The sequence below is a fragment of the Pteropus alecto genome, unplaced genomic scaffold (genome assembly GCF_000325575.1).
Source record: "Pteropus alecto unplaced genomic scaffold, ASM32557v1 scaffold86, whole genome shotgun sequence".
In the NCBI taxonomy this organism is placed as follows: domain Eukaryota; kingdom Metazoa; phylum Chordata; class Mammalia; order Chiroptera; family Pteropodidae; genus Pteropus; species Pteropus alecto.
In genome coordinates this window covers 3,168,812-3,185,083 of record NW_006442109.1, presented here as the reverse complement: position 1 = coordinate 3,185,083, position 16,272 = coordinate 3,168,812, and the positions used below count along the sequence as shown (strand labels likewise).

The window sequence follows — 16,272 nt, the reverse complement described above, 5'->3', positions numbered from 1 at the left end:
GGCTACCTGCGCTTCCAGCAACTGATGGAGTACATCCTTCATTCCTCTAGAGGGATTTGAGCAACACATCACAGCGTATTTCTAAAACTGTAAATTCTACACCTATGATTGAATGAAAGAACATAAGCTTTGGAAAAAAGAGAGAACTTGGTTTATATAAAATTACTTAAACTCTCTGAGCCTCGGTTTCTTTGTCTATAAAATGGGTGGGGTATGATAATTTTTTGTAGGGTTACTGTGATCATTGAAACTTTGTTTGCAAAGGGGCTATCATATGTAGGTCCTCAATAAATGGAAATTCCCTTTCAATTTTGGAAAGCCTCTTGTTCTACCCAAGCAGCTTTTCTTCATCTTTAAAGATTTTCCTAATTCCTCATAATTCTGTAGTCTAATAGTCCAAGAACACACTATCTAATTGTAGGGGACATTGATGGCTGCCTACCCACAATCCATTCCGTGTGTCATAATTGTGGTTTTATTCGGGTGTGATCCCAGATTCAGTAGGGAATCATTAGTTTAAGCCAACTCCCTGCTGTTATTGATCTGCAGATGGAGATGTGGCATTAGTTGGCCTAACCAGACCACAGAGAAGGACATAGCTCTGATTACCACCAGCAGCCATAAAATGACCCCAAAAGGACCTAGTCTTAGAGGAGTTCCAACATCAAGGATGACAGGAATAGACTATGACAGAATGTTGGACCTTGATGCCATCATTGAACTGTTGATTGTAAAGTACCTGGAATCACTTTGATGGCTTGTGAAAAATTCTTACTGCTAAGCCAGTTTGAGTTCATTTTACAATTACATAACAGCCTAAACTTAGGGGAGTTATCCATAAAGGTCCTGCTTCTTGGTCAACTCATTTGTAGAAATAACTGTACCTGGGTCTGGTTAAAAGCTTTAGCTACTCTGAGACTTCTTGGTGCTCTGTTATTCTGATGGCCCTGTCTTCTAAAAGCTCTATAGGTAAGAGTTTCATAAAAGAAAGTATTTTAAACATATTAAATGATTGATAGAATTTTCTTCAGAGGAAGAAGGCATTTCCTTCAGAGGCTGTCAGTCATGTCAAGGGGAAAATGAAAAAGTCAAGAATTTAATGGGCACTTACAATAATTTGACCATTTGAAACTATAGTATGCAAATTGACATCAGGAGCCAGAAAGCTCAACTAAAGAAACTCAGTATATTTTGGAAAATGCAATATGCAAAGCTGTTCAACAAATTTAAAAGTTCAAACTTAAAATGTAAAGGGATACAAATAATTCTATCAAAATTTAGTGTTATATTTCGATTAAGCTGAAGTGTTCATTAGCTCTGAATACATATTCTTAGCTTTAAGCTTATAACATTTTAAATAAGAGAGGCAAGGCATAGTACATTTTTTATTCTGCATGGTTAATGTACAAAATATTCCCACTTCCCTTGAGAAATAGTATTATATCTAAAACACATTTCAAGGAATACTGAACATTAAAACATTACATGGCACTATATAAATGAATTGAACAGAAGTGAACAAAAATAAAAATACATAGTCTTCAACTTTCTGAAAATCTGAGAATATACCACGGCATTGATAATTTGTATGAAAATGTTTGGAATTATTTTTAAATTCAAAATTCTTCAGGTTGTTCTCCACTGAGGGGCCTTAAAGGTGAAAAGGTAATCAGGTTACCACCAAAGGAAATGTGTCTGGCATGTTCTCCGAGTCTCCTCTCCACGTGAGTAAATGGATTACTGCAGGTTAGGCCTGGCTAGAGAGTCAATTCAGAAAAGTCACTTAAGGAGCCATCAAGAGTTTTACCAATTAAGTCTTCAACATTGTAAATTAATAGTAAATTAATAAGATAACATTTTTCTACATAACGACAAATTAATAACATAATGATTGTGCTACTTTCCAGCAGATCTAATTTCAAATATATAGTATTTTTAAATTGAAAATGTATATTAGGACTACGAGCCTAAAAATGATTAGTACTACGTATGGACTTCAGCAGCATATGCAGGATGAATAAAATCGAGGCCACATATGCAGATTTCACAAACCCAGCCTAATCCTCATCATCTAACAGCACTTAATAGGCCTTTTACTAAAATGTGATCTTGCTGGGATCCTTTTTATTGTTCTCCTTCAAACCCTACTTCAGGTTCAAATGATGCCAGCATAAGTAATATTTTGGTCTAAAATAGGTGAACCTATTCAAAAATACATATATATATAAATTCTGGAAGTAAAAGTTCATAAAGAGACTAAATTATAAGATACAAAGGTTTATCAGCAAGATACTGTATAATTGTGAAACAATCATATTACTAATATATGAAAAACAATATTATGATTCATTAATTTCCAAATTTAGTTATAAATAGCCTATATTATCAGAACCATTCATTCAGAGTTTAGATCTGAGAACAGGATTAAATTGGGTGTATATAAATTGGTCTTATGCTAAAGTCCCTGGCTGTCCAGGTCTTAGTCTACGATTAAAGAAGGCTAAGATCAAGAAAGAACAGAGTGTGGGTCACAATAACCCACTTCATTCTTCTCTGGAGACAAAGAGCAGCCCAGAAGCCTGAATGCAAAGAAACCGTCTCTGAAAGGTAACGGAAGCCAAAACATACAGAGGTCCTGAAGGAATTAGTGGCATAAGGAAGCCAAGGCATTTGCCAGTCTTCATGAGGTTAACAGTTGTTTGATCCTACATTTGCCTTAATAAATTTTTTATATTCTGAGATCAAAGATTAGCAAAAGCAAGGCCATTCCCTGACCAATTTTGAGATTTTTCTTATCTTGAGTTAGGCCTGTGTTGTTAATGTCCCTCTTAGAACCACTTTTGCTGCATCCCACAGACTTTGGTATGTCATATTTGTTTTCATTTATCTCTAGGTATTTTTTCAATTCTATTTTGATTTCTGCGATGATCGAGTTTGGTTAGTAACATGTTGTTTAATCTTCATGTTTTCTTGTGGTTTTTCTCATTTTATTCTTGTGATTTTTATTTTCATGTCACTGTGGTTAGAAAAGATGCTTGATATGATTTCAATCTTGAATTTATTGAGATTTGGGAACATATGGTCTAACCTGGAGAATGGTCCATGCAAACTTGAGATATCTATTAAGTTCACCTGGTCTAATACATCATTTAAGTCTGATATTTTCTTACTGATTTTTCTGTCTGGATGATCTATTCATTGCTATAAATCTCCCATCTGTTATTGTATTGCTTTCATTTTCACCTTTTAAGTCTGTTAATATTAGCTTTATACATTTTGGTGCTCCTGTGCTACGTTCATATATATTTATAAATGTTATAGCTTCTTGCTAGATTGACCCCTTTATCATTGCATAGTACCCTTCTTTGTCTTTTATTACAATCTTTGTTTCAATGTCTATTTTTGTTGTTTTTGATAGGAGTATAGCTACACCAGCTTTCTTTCTGTTTCCATCTGCAAGGAATATCTTTTTCCATCCCTTCACATTGTCTTTGTGTGTCCTTATTTCTGAAGTCACTTGGAGGCAGCATATAGATGAGCCTTGTCTTTTTATCCACTCAGCCCCTCTGTATCTTTTGATTGGTGAATTTAGTCCATTTACATTTAAAGTAATTGTTAATAAGTATGTACTTATTGCCATTTTGTTAATTGTTTTCTGGCTGTTTTTATAGATCCTCTCTGTTCCTCTCTTCCCTTGTGGTTTAATGGCATTCTTTAGTGTTATGTTTAGATTTCTTTCTCGTTTTGTGTGTGTGTGTGCTGACTCTAAGTTTTTTCTTTGTGATTACCAACAGGTTCACATATAACATCCTATATATATATGTCTCTTTTAAGTGGATAGCAACTTAAATTTGAACACATTCCAAAGCTTTGCATTTTTGATCCTCTCACAGGTTTTATGTTTTTGATAACACATTCGACTTTTTATTTTATGCTTCCCTTAACTAAATATAATAATTTTAGTTAATTTTAGTAGTTTCGTCTTTAAACCTTCACACTTGGTTTTTAAATGGTTGATCCACTACCTTTCCTATACATTTACATTTTCCAGTGAGATTTTTACTTTCATGTTTTTATTTTATTAATTAGTGCCTTTTCTTTTCAGCTTAGAGAAATCCCTTTAACATTTTTTGCAGGGTTTTTTTAGCTGGAAAACTCTTAATCTCTTCTTCAATTCTGAATGACAACCCTGCTGAGTAGAGAATTATTAGTTGGAAATTTTTTTCCTTTCAATATTTTGAATATATCATGCTATACCCTTCTGGCTTATAACGTTTCTGCTTTATGGGTTTCCCTTGTGTGTAATAAATTGTTTTTCTCTTGCTGCTTTTAAGATTCTCTCTTTAACTTTTGTCATTTTAATTATAATGTGTCTTGGTGTGGTTCTCTTTGCATTCATCTTATTTATTTGTCTTACTCTCTGGGCTTCCTGGATCTAAATGTCTGTTTCCTTTCTTCCCAGATTAGGGACACTGTCAGCCATTAATTCTTCAAATATTTTTTCTGGTCCTTTTTCTTCTCTTTTTGGGACTCCTACAATGTGAATGCATTCTACTTGATGTTGTCCCAGAGGTCCCTTAAGGTATCCTCACTTTTTAAAATTATTTTTTCATTTTGCTGCTCTGCTGTGTGTGTTCCATTGCTTTGCCTTTCAGCTCACTGATTTGTGCTTCACCTTTATCCAGTCTGATGTTGAATCGCTCTAGTATATTTTTAATTTCAGTTATAACTTCTGTTTGGCATTTTTTTATATTTTCTACCTCCCTGTTGAAGTTCTCACTGAATTCATCGATTCTTCTCCCAAGTTCGGTGAGCATCTTTATGATGATTACTTTCAACACTTTATCTGGTAGGTTGCTTAGCTCCATTTCATTGAGTTCCCTGACTCATTTTGGCAGTGGGCCCTGGAAAATCTCAAGGCAAGGCTTTATAGCACAGTTGTTAACCCTGGCTAAAATTAAAATCACCTGATGAAGGTCCTGCTCCAGATCATTAAAACAACAACAAAAAAATCTGGAGGTAGGGCTAAAACCAATGCTATAAACACTTGGTAGGCAGGAGAGCATATTTTCATTCATGCTACAGTGCCTGCATTCATGAGTATGAATCAGACAGCTCGGCCTACAGAAAAATGTACAGTTAATAAAGGAAATAGATTCCTGAAATTATGTTTTAGGAATATATTCATATTATTCTCTTAATAAGATATTGAATATGTGCATTGTATGCATTGTATGCCTATGGGCGCCTGTGTCTATATATAAAGCAACATGCAAGAGATGAGAGCTTTTACAGGACGGTTTCACAGAAAGGCTAATATCTGAAGTAGACTTAGAAGAAAGAGGTCACTGAAAATAAAGGCTTGGGAGCTTCCAAATAAGTAATCTAAAAGGAATAGAACAAAAATAACCAGTGATGGGTAGGACAGACATTATCTCTCCAACTGTATGCTTTAGATGGGCAGAAGCTCTGCATTATATTTTTCTTATATCACTTAGAAATACCTAGCATAATCCAAACCACATATTAGATATTCAAGTATTCAATTTGTCATAACAAATTTGATAAATAAATAATAGAGGGAAATAAATCTTCAGAGTTTACTACTAAAACACACTATATTTTAGAGTATATACATATATATGAAATTTTGTTCCAATTTAATAAAAATAATGGATTTCGGAGTAAACAAAATAATGACAAATTTTAAACTTTGCACACAAATTAAAAAGTAATATTCATTTTATAAAACAAACCTAGACTAAAGAAACTTTTCAAATTAACTTGGATAACTTACTGAATCGAGAAGATGGCATTCAGTAGTGAGACTTTTATTATCAAATAATACTGAAAAACAAAAAAGAATTATTTTTAACTTTTTAAAGACAAAATGTAGGTCCTCTTATGCTATACCATTTTTTTTAAATGTGGTTGAATTTCTTAATAAAACCCTCATCTTAATTTCGGTACAAAAAGTCTTCTATAAACAAATCTCATGCTTATAACAGTAAAGGTACCCAAAGGATGCTAGATGAAGAACACAGCTGGAAAACGTTAAATGTCTGGCTAAGGTAAAATTTATTTTGCCTTAGGCCCCAGCCAGAATAGCACCATAGAGTAACAGATGAAAATAGGTGAAACTATCAGACATTATAACAAAAAGGCAACAGTCATTTCCTATTGCAGAACAATCATAACAAAGTAGGTAGGAAAAAGCATTAGGGAAGAAAAATAGAGCATTTCGAAGAAAGGTTTGAGGACATGTGTTGAAAGGAGGAGGACCAAAAACACTTCAAGAAATTTTTCTAATTCTGTGTTTTCACGAATGATGCAGGATCCCAAGTAGTTAGTTGTAATGTAAAATGTTATTTATATCCAGCATGGATTAGTATCTGTTGTTGATTTTTAATAGGTCTACCTCAGATGGTTTGGGGTGGAGAATGAGGTACTACAACACAAACTAATTCTCAGAAATATTTACTGTGACTGTCCAATTTTTCAACCTTTATTCTTAGAAACTGGTACCGAGTTATTTAAGATAAACTAGACATTAGTCCCAGTCCATTTATTTAACAAAGCCTTATGTAAACATATTTTAAAAATCTCACCTGACTGAGAAGTTTTAGTTTCTTCTTCCTGTGAGATGTTATTATGTGAGGATATACTTTTTTCAGGGCTACTCATCAAAACATCCTGTGCTGTAATTGAAGAATTTAGTTCCATTCCCTCTACAACATCTGAAATTTCTTCTTTTTTGTTAGCATTAATATTATATGCCACTTCACTAGGATGTAGAGGCAAATTCATTCCTTCACTGGGTAAACAATCCATTTCAAAGTTTATCTCATTTACGTCCTAGAAGTAAAAATGATTATTACGTTTAATTAGCAAACATTGGAATAAATAGAAAAAGTCTTGTTGCTATTAAAAATAATAAATACAAAAGAATGACATTCTGAACACAGGCTAAAGAGCATTTTAAATCCTACTATCTTGCTTCTTAAACAATTAGTTCAAATCATATGATAGCAATAGGATGATTGAAGGAAAGTTTCTCAGCTTGTACCTGTACTCCACTTCAGATATTGGCGAACATTTTCTTTGAAGGGCCAGATAGTAAATATTTTAGGCTTTTTGAGCCATAGAGTCTCTGCCCCAACTACTCGACTCTATTGCATTGCAAAAACAACCAGATATAATACATAAACAAAGAATGTGGCTGTGTTATAACAAAACAATTTACAAAAATAATCTTAATGTGAGTTGAAGAATACAACGTGGCACTATAGTGTCAAACAAGCTAAAGGCCTTTGAAACAAGAACTGTCATTTTATATGACCAATTTTGATTTCCAATGGAAATTCTGAGGATTGTTCATGAAGTTACTATACATAATGACACAAATAGATAATATACTAGGCTATCTAGTACGCTAGAATAGGACTTACATGGTTTACTTCAATTAAATCTTGTAATCTAGGACAATGAACATCTTCTATTAAGTTGTTCCTGAAAAAATAAAAAAACAGCATTGTACTCAGAAAATCAAACATATCGCTTTCTTTTGATTTGCATTTTGAGACTATCCTTTATGGGTCAAATACAGAGCTTGGTCCAAGATCAGGCCTGATCCAATAGATTAGTGTAAAACTATAGCTACTACAGGATGGCCATAGACAACAAGTATATTCTTTCTCCAAAATCTCACAAGCCTGTTTCCAGGCTGGTCAGTTCACCAGCAATCTTTTGAACCTCAGCCAAATCCAGAGTTACATACTAGAGAAAGGTTAGGAGATAGCTGACTTCTGGGGGGTGTTGAAGCAACAACTCAATTATTGTATACTAGAGTTAGCTATATTTACTTGTTAGTTACAGCACATATTCCAGTCCTGAAGTTCTTAATTTGTATTTTATGTAAAATATCTGCCTCAACTTCTTGCAAGTCATGGTGTATGTCACACTCAGTTTTTCTAGTTTTCAGCTTCACTCTGTCTTCATTGAACAAAATTGTTTATTTGTAAGATGCTCTCTTTCAGGACTATTTTTGGGAATTAAGTAAAAAATTTTTTAAAGAATACCTGCAATAGCACTTAAATACAACTATGGATCTTCTTAGATACTAAATACAAGATACTAAACTACAGGATATGCAAACAAAATAAAATAACCTGCATTTAAGAAATGACAATAAATTGGTATTTTCTAATCCATAGATTTCTAGAATATTTAAAACTTGTGAGTCCCTATAAAGGATAAAGATATTTTGGTTTATACCAAAAATTAAAAATTCTTGTTCTATGAAGTATTTAAGAATAACTTTTATTTGTTTCCCCAATTTCAACTTAGAGGGTGTTCTTCATATTTTCGACAGCCTTGTTAGCTGCGATAACTGAGCATTCAATGTTGTCCCATCTCCAAAATGATAACAAATCTAACAGTCCTCTCTTGGCTCCAGACTACAGTTTTATTTCCTACTTATTTTAAAGTATATTTTTCTTATCATATTTCTGGCAGAGGTGGCACTGTGTAGTAGAAAGAATTTAAGCAGCATTCAGTTTCACTGATTATAAGCTGAATCTGGGTAGTTTGTAATTTTTCCAGTTTTCTCACTTGAAGAATGGGGATATAGTACCTCCCAGGGTTGTTGCGAGGATTAAATGAGGTGACATGTGCTAAGAACCTAGAACCACGGCTAGCCCATAATAATTATTCAGTACGCATTAGCTCTCCCTTCTCTATGCTCTGCCACCTGTCGAGACACCAATCTCAAGGTACTCTCCATCAAGGCGGGTAAAAAGTGCCTGCCTCTCAATGACCTTGTAGAGAGGCATCAGCACTGCTGTTTGTAGATGATGAAACTGAGGTTAAGTGATTTAATTAACTTGTCCCAATATTTCATATCTAGTATGTCATACAGCTGGTTTTGAGCTCAGATCTGTCAAACACCAAAGCTGCAGTCTGTTTAGCACTGAAGGACACTATATTGTTTCCTCTTAATTCTGCAGAATTAACTATGCCTATCTAAATATGACTATTACCAATCTGAACTCTTAAGTCTCAGTTTCTTCATTTATAAAACAGAAGTATTGCGTATATGTTACAGGGTCATTGTGAAGTTAAATAGAATTTAATGTCACCTATTAAACTCTTGATAACATATTAAAGAAATACCTGTTTTCAGGAATATTTGAAAGTGAAGTCTTATCACCATGTTCACTTCCGGTACTCTGAGGATCAGGAGTCTCTGGTGATGTAGTTTGTCTTAGAGGGCCCACCTCAGCCCTGCTCTCAGACACAGCTTTGCTGACAGAGTTAGGTGTTCTAAGCCTTTGAGAAAGACGTTCAGAAGAGATAGAAAGTCCTAGAAGATGGAGAAATCACTTCAATCCCAAAAAGTTCTTTCATTCACTTTTCACTGTAACTTGGAAGACAGTACAAATTCTTCTTATTCCCCTACCAACCACCCTTTTTCTACTGCAAAATAATGTTTGTTAAAGTCAAATACCCAGCACTTCTCAGTTAAAGATAGTATTGAACACACACGTTAGACTCTGCTACCTCTCAACATCCCACCACTATAAGCAGTAAGAGATAATCTTAAAAGGCAGAATGCTACAAAGACAAAGGAAATTAAAAAAGAGACAATAACCAGAAAATTTTGGAAGCTGTAATGTAGATAGGTGAGTGGAATCTTACTTGGTAAACTCAAGAAAAGAAATCCTAACCAACCAGTCAGGAAAGATGAGAGTCAACCCAATTTATACCACAGCACTCCTCAAAAGAATTAGCGGCCTCAAGTATCTCTGGAAGTGGAGATGAAAATGGAGCTAAAAATAAGAAGATTGGTTCAAAGTCACTTTAAAGAACTATTAGAACCCAGGTTTTTTTCCTCATTCTGCACCACCAAAATCAGAAAACTTAGAGGCTTATTTCCCAATAAAGGTGAAACAGAGGGTGTCTGGTTTAGGTGATACCAGGTAAGATTGAGAGATGGGTACTATATGGAAAACAAGGGGATTAAGTGAGTATTTGCAAATAAACTGTGGAGACACTCAGATCCCCTCGCCCCAACATGGCTTCTGAAAGACTAACAGCCAGAATTACACCCTCCAGGCAACAGATTGAAAGAATGTTCTCTGGGGAATCTAGCCCATGAGAAAAGACAAACAGTAATATGCAGGTTCCCTGCCTAATGGTGCAGTTAAACCACCCCACAGTGAAGACCCTACCCATTGATGCATGTAGAGCCCTGCTCTTAATCATGAGCAGGCAAGGAAAGTCTTCAATGAGAGAGAGAGAAACCAAAACCAAACAGATGAAACTACCTTGGAACAAAGAGTGATTATGCAGAGGGAAAAAAAAACATAAAAACGATCATTACTGTCCTCAGAAAGATAAGACTGTGCAGTTATGAAACAAGTACAGACAGTAATAAAATATTTGGAGGATGAGAAAGAGCTTTCGGGAATTAAAAACGTGATAGCCAACACGCAGTTGTGGCAAGCCAGAAAGTAGAAGAAAACAAGAATGAGGAAGAATAATAAAAATAGTCTATTTGCCAAGAGAAAAATGTGTTTCTGGAAGAAAAATCAGAACCAAGAAGAGTAAACCAAAGAAATAATTCAAGAAAAAAACCCTATGCCTTGCTTAGAGAAGGCTGTAAACAACTGAAGAGTCCAAGACTGTTAAGAATTACTAATCACTATGTTGTACACCTAAAACTAATATAATATTGTAAGTCAACTAAAATTGAAAAAAAAAAAAAGAATTAAAAGTAGTTGCCTGTAGGTAGTGACAAATGGGATGAGAAGAGCTTTTGCAGGGGACTTCTGCTTTGTAACAAGCCTCATATAAACTATGTGCTCTATAACTAAAACTCGGTTTAAAAAAGATCAATTTTTGCATTAACCTTAATCTCCCTAGTCACGAGTGCAGACTTGGGTCCATGAAAGAATAGGCAGAAAGATGAGCTCATAGCTGTGGAAACAGCTAGAATCCTGGAGAAGTAGCAAGGAGCCATGTTACTAGCGGCGAGGCAATTCCTGGGTATCCAGGGAGTGCAGCTGCTTCGAGTAAAGGAAACAAAGCAAAACTGAACCAGGTGTGATGCCTAATCTGACAGGGAGGTTAAAATATACCTGAAATTATAAATTTACATTTTAATATAAATATTAGAGAGCAGCTCAGGTTTTTAGAAAACTTCCCAGTAGACACAGTAAAATAATACTGATTAGTACTTGAAGAGGTTTTCGACCCTTTCCCCTTGAAAATAAATATCTAGCACTTAAGAGCACTGGTAGTGTCTACTAAGATATAAAGAACAGATTACTTCAACTATGGCCTCATATTCTATGGTTTATAGATAAATAAATTCAGTCAAGATAAATAAATTCACTCTAATAAAGATAGTCTGTGAAAAATTGCTATTGAAAAATACAACTAGAGTTAGAAAATTATAAGAATGGTTTCCTGAAGTATTAAAAACTGGGTTCACCGGATTATTTTGAAATTAGGAAATTAGTATATTGTGTTTCAAAAAGATCTGAGCAAAAGTTTTAATACAAATGAAAATAAAACCAAACCCATCTTCCACGAGTTTCATTTTAAAGCATACCTAGAGAGGTATGATAGTTTGATGACTAAGTTTCCTTTACATCTTAAATTCTAATCCAATTTCTAACTAACCTGAAGAAAATGAAGAAAATCACCGAACTTCTCATGCTCCCATTATATCCCTTACCTCTTGGGACCCTGTGATCTACCTCACAGGATTATGAAGTTAAGTGGTAATAACAGATGTGAAATCACTTAGAAAATATTAAAGCAATTTCAGAATATGTGGCACCTAAAGTAATCTAATCATACCCATTGAAATGTGATTTGCATGTGTTTGTATGTGAGCTATCAGTCTATTTTCCAGAAATAAGAGAGCTTATAACCATTCATGTGAAAACTATTTTTTTTACCTCCTATACAACCTCCCATTCAATCAAATAGTTCTCTTAAGTAGCCTCAGTAGAAAAACTAACCTGAGAACGATTTAACGGGACTTTCAACTCTGAAAAATCCAGCATCAAACACAATTTTATCAACTTCCTTTGGCATTACAGAGGCTGCTGCCTCAGCGTGTTCTTCCTGCTTAATTCTCTCTCTCATTGCATTTTTTATCGCAGCTAGGCGATTTCTTGCTGCAATTCTTCCACCATCATCCTGTTTTGGTTTACTTGCTATACACGAGACAACTTTTTTCTGCAAAAAGAAATGATGACATTTATTAAAGCTACCCATTACTATCTTATAAGAAAAACAAAGCATACAAAAAATATTTCACACATTCGTCATACACTTATCAAGTTCCTAGTATGTGCTAAAAATGCTGGGGGTCGAAAGGCAAAGGAAAAAGTTCCTGCCATCAAGGAGATAAGAGCTAGATAAAGACACCAAGAAGGATAAATGTCACATTAAAGACAAATTTAGAGAATTGTAGAAAAACATATGGATAACCCCTAAATCAATCTTCAAAGGCATCAAGAAAGGCTTACAGGAAGTAGCACTAAGCTGAATCACAGTTAGCCAGGCTTAAAAAGATGGGGTGAGGAAAGGGCTAGGTAGAGAGGATAGCGAGTTTACAAAACCAGAATTGAAAGAAAGCAGAGAGGAGCTGGCAAGAGATAGGCAACAGCTAGATTATAAAACCCCTTGCATGTAACCATTTTAAGGAGCCACGTTTATACAGAGGACAAAGGAATAGAGATTATTGATGATTTTTAATCAGGGGATTAACAATATTGGATTTGTGCTTTACAAAGGTCACTGTGGTTACAGCCTGGAGAATAGATTGGAGGGTTACAAGACAGGAAAGAGACTACTGCAATGGGAAAAAATGATAGGTAGTTAAACTGAGGAAGAAATGGAAAAAAAGTGAAGATATATTTAAGAGGTATGATTAAGAGGACTTGGGGTACTAAAGGTATGTGGGGTGAAGGTGGTGAAATAGAGAAGGGAACAAACCAAAAAGATCCCCAAGTGTCTACCTTGGACACCTAGTGGGTGTCCCATTCTCTGAGACAGAAACATCGGTGTGTGTGGAGATTATTTCGGTTTAGGATATACTAATTTTAAGGTACATAGAACAAGAATTTAACAGTAGTGTGGTTTGAAATACAGATTTGAGAATCACCACAGGGTGGGTAAGACTGCACAGGAAGAATATAGAAGGAGAGAAGAAAGTTGAGGTAGGAATTCTGCATATCACACACATTGAAGGGATAAATGGAAAAACAGAAATTTGCAAACATGACTGAAGAATGGGCACAGAAGTAGGAAGCAAATCAGTAGAATATAATTTTAAGAAAGAGCAAGTAGGCTCTATTTAATACTGCAAAGGGATTATTTTATAATCGTCTAAAAACTTCAGCAACCAGTGGATTAATAACCTTGATGATAGCTGTTCTAGAGGCACAGAGAGGGGTGAAGCTGAATTACAGTGAGTTAGAGAGATAAGACTCAAAATGACAGAGTATAGGCAGCTATTTCAGGAAGCTTGCCTGTGATTGGGAAAGAAATGGGAATGGAGTAGAGATAACTAGAGGGAGGTGTAGACATCATAGGTTTAGTTGTTTTTTGTTTAATGTAAAGAAAGACCCTTAAACATTCCTAAAAACTGATGAGAAAGAGGAAAAGAGAAAACAATGATAACTGATGGAATGAGAGGTCAATGAATAAGAGTTAGGAGGGAATGGTATCCAAGTACAGGTGAAAGATTAGTTTTATTTGTTCGATAATCTTAACAGTGGCCTATAAAATAAAGCAGGGGAAGAGAGACACCTGGTGATAAGAGACAAAATTACAAGGCCCTGACATAATGCTATGCTATTTCAGCCATTATCTGCATCGCTGATGATATTAATATTTCTAGGACTACGTACTCAGTAAAAAATACCCATAGTAGCTTGAAAATGTTCAAGCATCCTTCATTGTTTAGTAGATTTGAAATTCATACAATCAATTCCATTGCTAACCTCGGGGTCCCTGTCATGAGACTTCATTACTAAAGTAATTTTACAATAAGGTTCTTTCAATACATCTTAAACAGATTCAAAACAGAATTTTTATTTAGATTACATAGTATAATAAAGTACCAATCCAGAAACCTGATTTTATAAAGGCATTTTTCTAAAAGAAAAATTGGCAATGCTCCAAGGTGGTTAGAGAAGTATTCATTTGGACCAAAAACTTTGAGTTAAAACATTGCTAGAAAAAAAATTGCTATGAATAGATCAGAGTGGAATTTGTCATGTTATTAAAGCCAATTTTACAGAGAAAATAAGAAATTTTACAAGATAGAGTAAATGGAAGAAAGCAGGTGGTCTATAGAGCCACTGTTCTTTACTATTTAAGAAATTCTTTCATTTCAAAATGTATCACACAAAAGAGTATATAAAACAGAGGCGACATAACCAAATGGTTAAGAACATGGATTTTGAAATGAGAGAGTGTGACCTGAAACTCAGCCCCACCTCGAACAAGTGACTTAAATCTTTCTGGGCCTCAGATTCCTCAGCTGTGAAATGGGGATAATAGCACCTACGTCAGACTATTGTGAAGATTACATAAGTTAATTCATGCAAGGTAATTGGAAAAATATTTGGTACCTACTAAGTATATATAAATTATCTATAGTAGTAGTAGTAAAAAATATATATAAGCATGGTTTAAAGAATAAAACAAACATGCACATACCCACTATTTAGCAACTTAGAAGCTCCTGGGGCACCCTAATTTAATCACAGCCTCTACCTTTCTCTCTCCAGAAATAACCATCTCAAATTTTGTATTGATTATGTCCTTATGCTTCAAAGACAATAATGACATTGTAAGTAATATACAGAACTTATTTTGTAAGATGATGAAAAATCTGAAGCTAAATGTTTTTAAAGTTTAAAAATAAAAATTCATTAAAGTAGAAGAGTCTATATTAGAAAACCAAACTTACCCGAACGACCTTTTTGTTTATAGTATTGTTTTGCCATCCAGATTCCTCAAGTTTGGTCAGATTGTTGAATTTTTTGTTTACATCTTCTATCTGTTAATAAAGCATAAGTTTATCAGATTAATGCTAACCATATTAATATTACAACCTAACGAACTGAGGCTTCAGAAAAAACTGAAAGTACTTGGAGTGGTGATATATAAAATTAGACTAAGTCATTCTCAATTTAGTATTCAAATCAAGAATTCTTATGGTAAAATTGTTCATTATTATTTTGGTCTTATGAATCTCCAAAATCTATGTAAAGGATGTCATATGAATAACTCTTCCTAAATTACTTTTGATCACTAAAATGGTAGGAGAGATATCCTAAATTACACAATGTGAACTCTCTCTCTAATAATTTATCTATGCTTCCCAGTTTTGGCAATTAAGAATAAAGCTTCTATAAACATCTCTGTACACATTCTTGTGTGGACATATGTTTTGAACTCTTTGGAGAAAAGACCAAGGAGTGTAATTGCTGAATTATATGGTAAAAGTACATTTAGTTTTATAGTAAAATGCCTAACTTTCTTCCAAAGGGGCTGTACCATTTTACATTCCCACCAGCAATGAATGAGAGTTCCTCTTGCTCCCCCATTAACACCAGTATTTGGTGCTGTCAGTGGTTTGGATTTTTGCCATTCTAATAGGTATGCAGTGGTATCTCATTGTAGTTTTAATTGACAATTCCTTAATGAAATGTAATGTTGAACATTTTACTTTTCATATGCTTACTTGTTGTATATATCTTCTTTGGTGAAGTACCTGTTCAGGTCTTTTGTCTGTTTTTAAATTAGGTTGTTTGTGTTGTTATTTCGAATTTTAAGAGGTTTTTGTCTATTTTGGAGAACAATTCTTTATCAAATGTGTCTTTTGCAAATATTTTCTACCAAACTGTGGCTTGCCTTCTCATTCTTTTGACAGGATCTCATTTTAAAAGATTCAAATAATGTACTAGCAGGATGGAAATGTATGATACCCATTTTCTGGTATTTCCAGTCTCCTCCAAAGTAGTAACCACTGTCAGTACTTTGGTAAACATGCTTTGAGTCCCTTTACTATGCGTTTATATACATAGGTATTCTCAATCTCTCAAAAAATTTAAATGTCAAAAAGACTCAGGATTACACTTATGGCTAATTGATTTTCCAAAAAAGTGTCAATGAATTTCAATAGGGATAGTCTTTTCAACAAACAATACTAAGTAAATTGAATATGCACAATAGATGAATTTA

General features: G+C 34.3%; 1 protein-coding gene across 2 annotated transcripts in view; it reads right to left on the bottom strand.

Annotated features, from left to right (window-relative positions):
• Nucleotides 1-1,366: 1,366 nt before the first annotated feature.
• Nucleotides 1,367-16,272, bottom strand: part of DLGAP5 (DLG associated protein 5) — a 37,123-nt gene continuing 22,217 nt past the window's right edge. The window contains exons 13-19 of one of the 2 annotated variants that reach the window (XM_006920160.3): nt 14,996-15,085; nt 12,030-12,249; nt 9,172-9,361; nt 7,449-7,509; nt 6,609-6,855; nt 5,798-5,847; nt 1,367-1,757 (exon numbers count right to left, since the gene is read on the bottom strand). In XM_006920160.3, the coding sequence (XP_006920222.1) occupies nt 1,617-1,757; nt 5,798-5,847; nt 6,609-6,855; nt 7,449-7,509; nt 9,172-9,361; nt 12,030-12,249; nt 14,996-15,085 (999 nt within the window). In that variant the 3' untranslated portion in view covers nt 1,367-1,616. Of the gene's footprint in view, nt 1,758-3,041; nt 5,386-5,797; nt 5,848-6,608; nt 6,856-7,448; nt 7,510-9,171; nt 9,362-12,029; nt 12,250-14,995; nt 15,086-16,272 lie in introns of those variants that run through there. The other variant, XM_025038747.1, reaches the window with a different exon arrangement.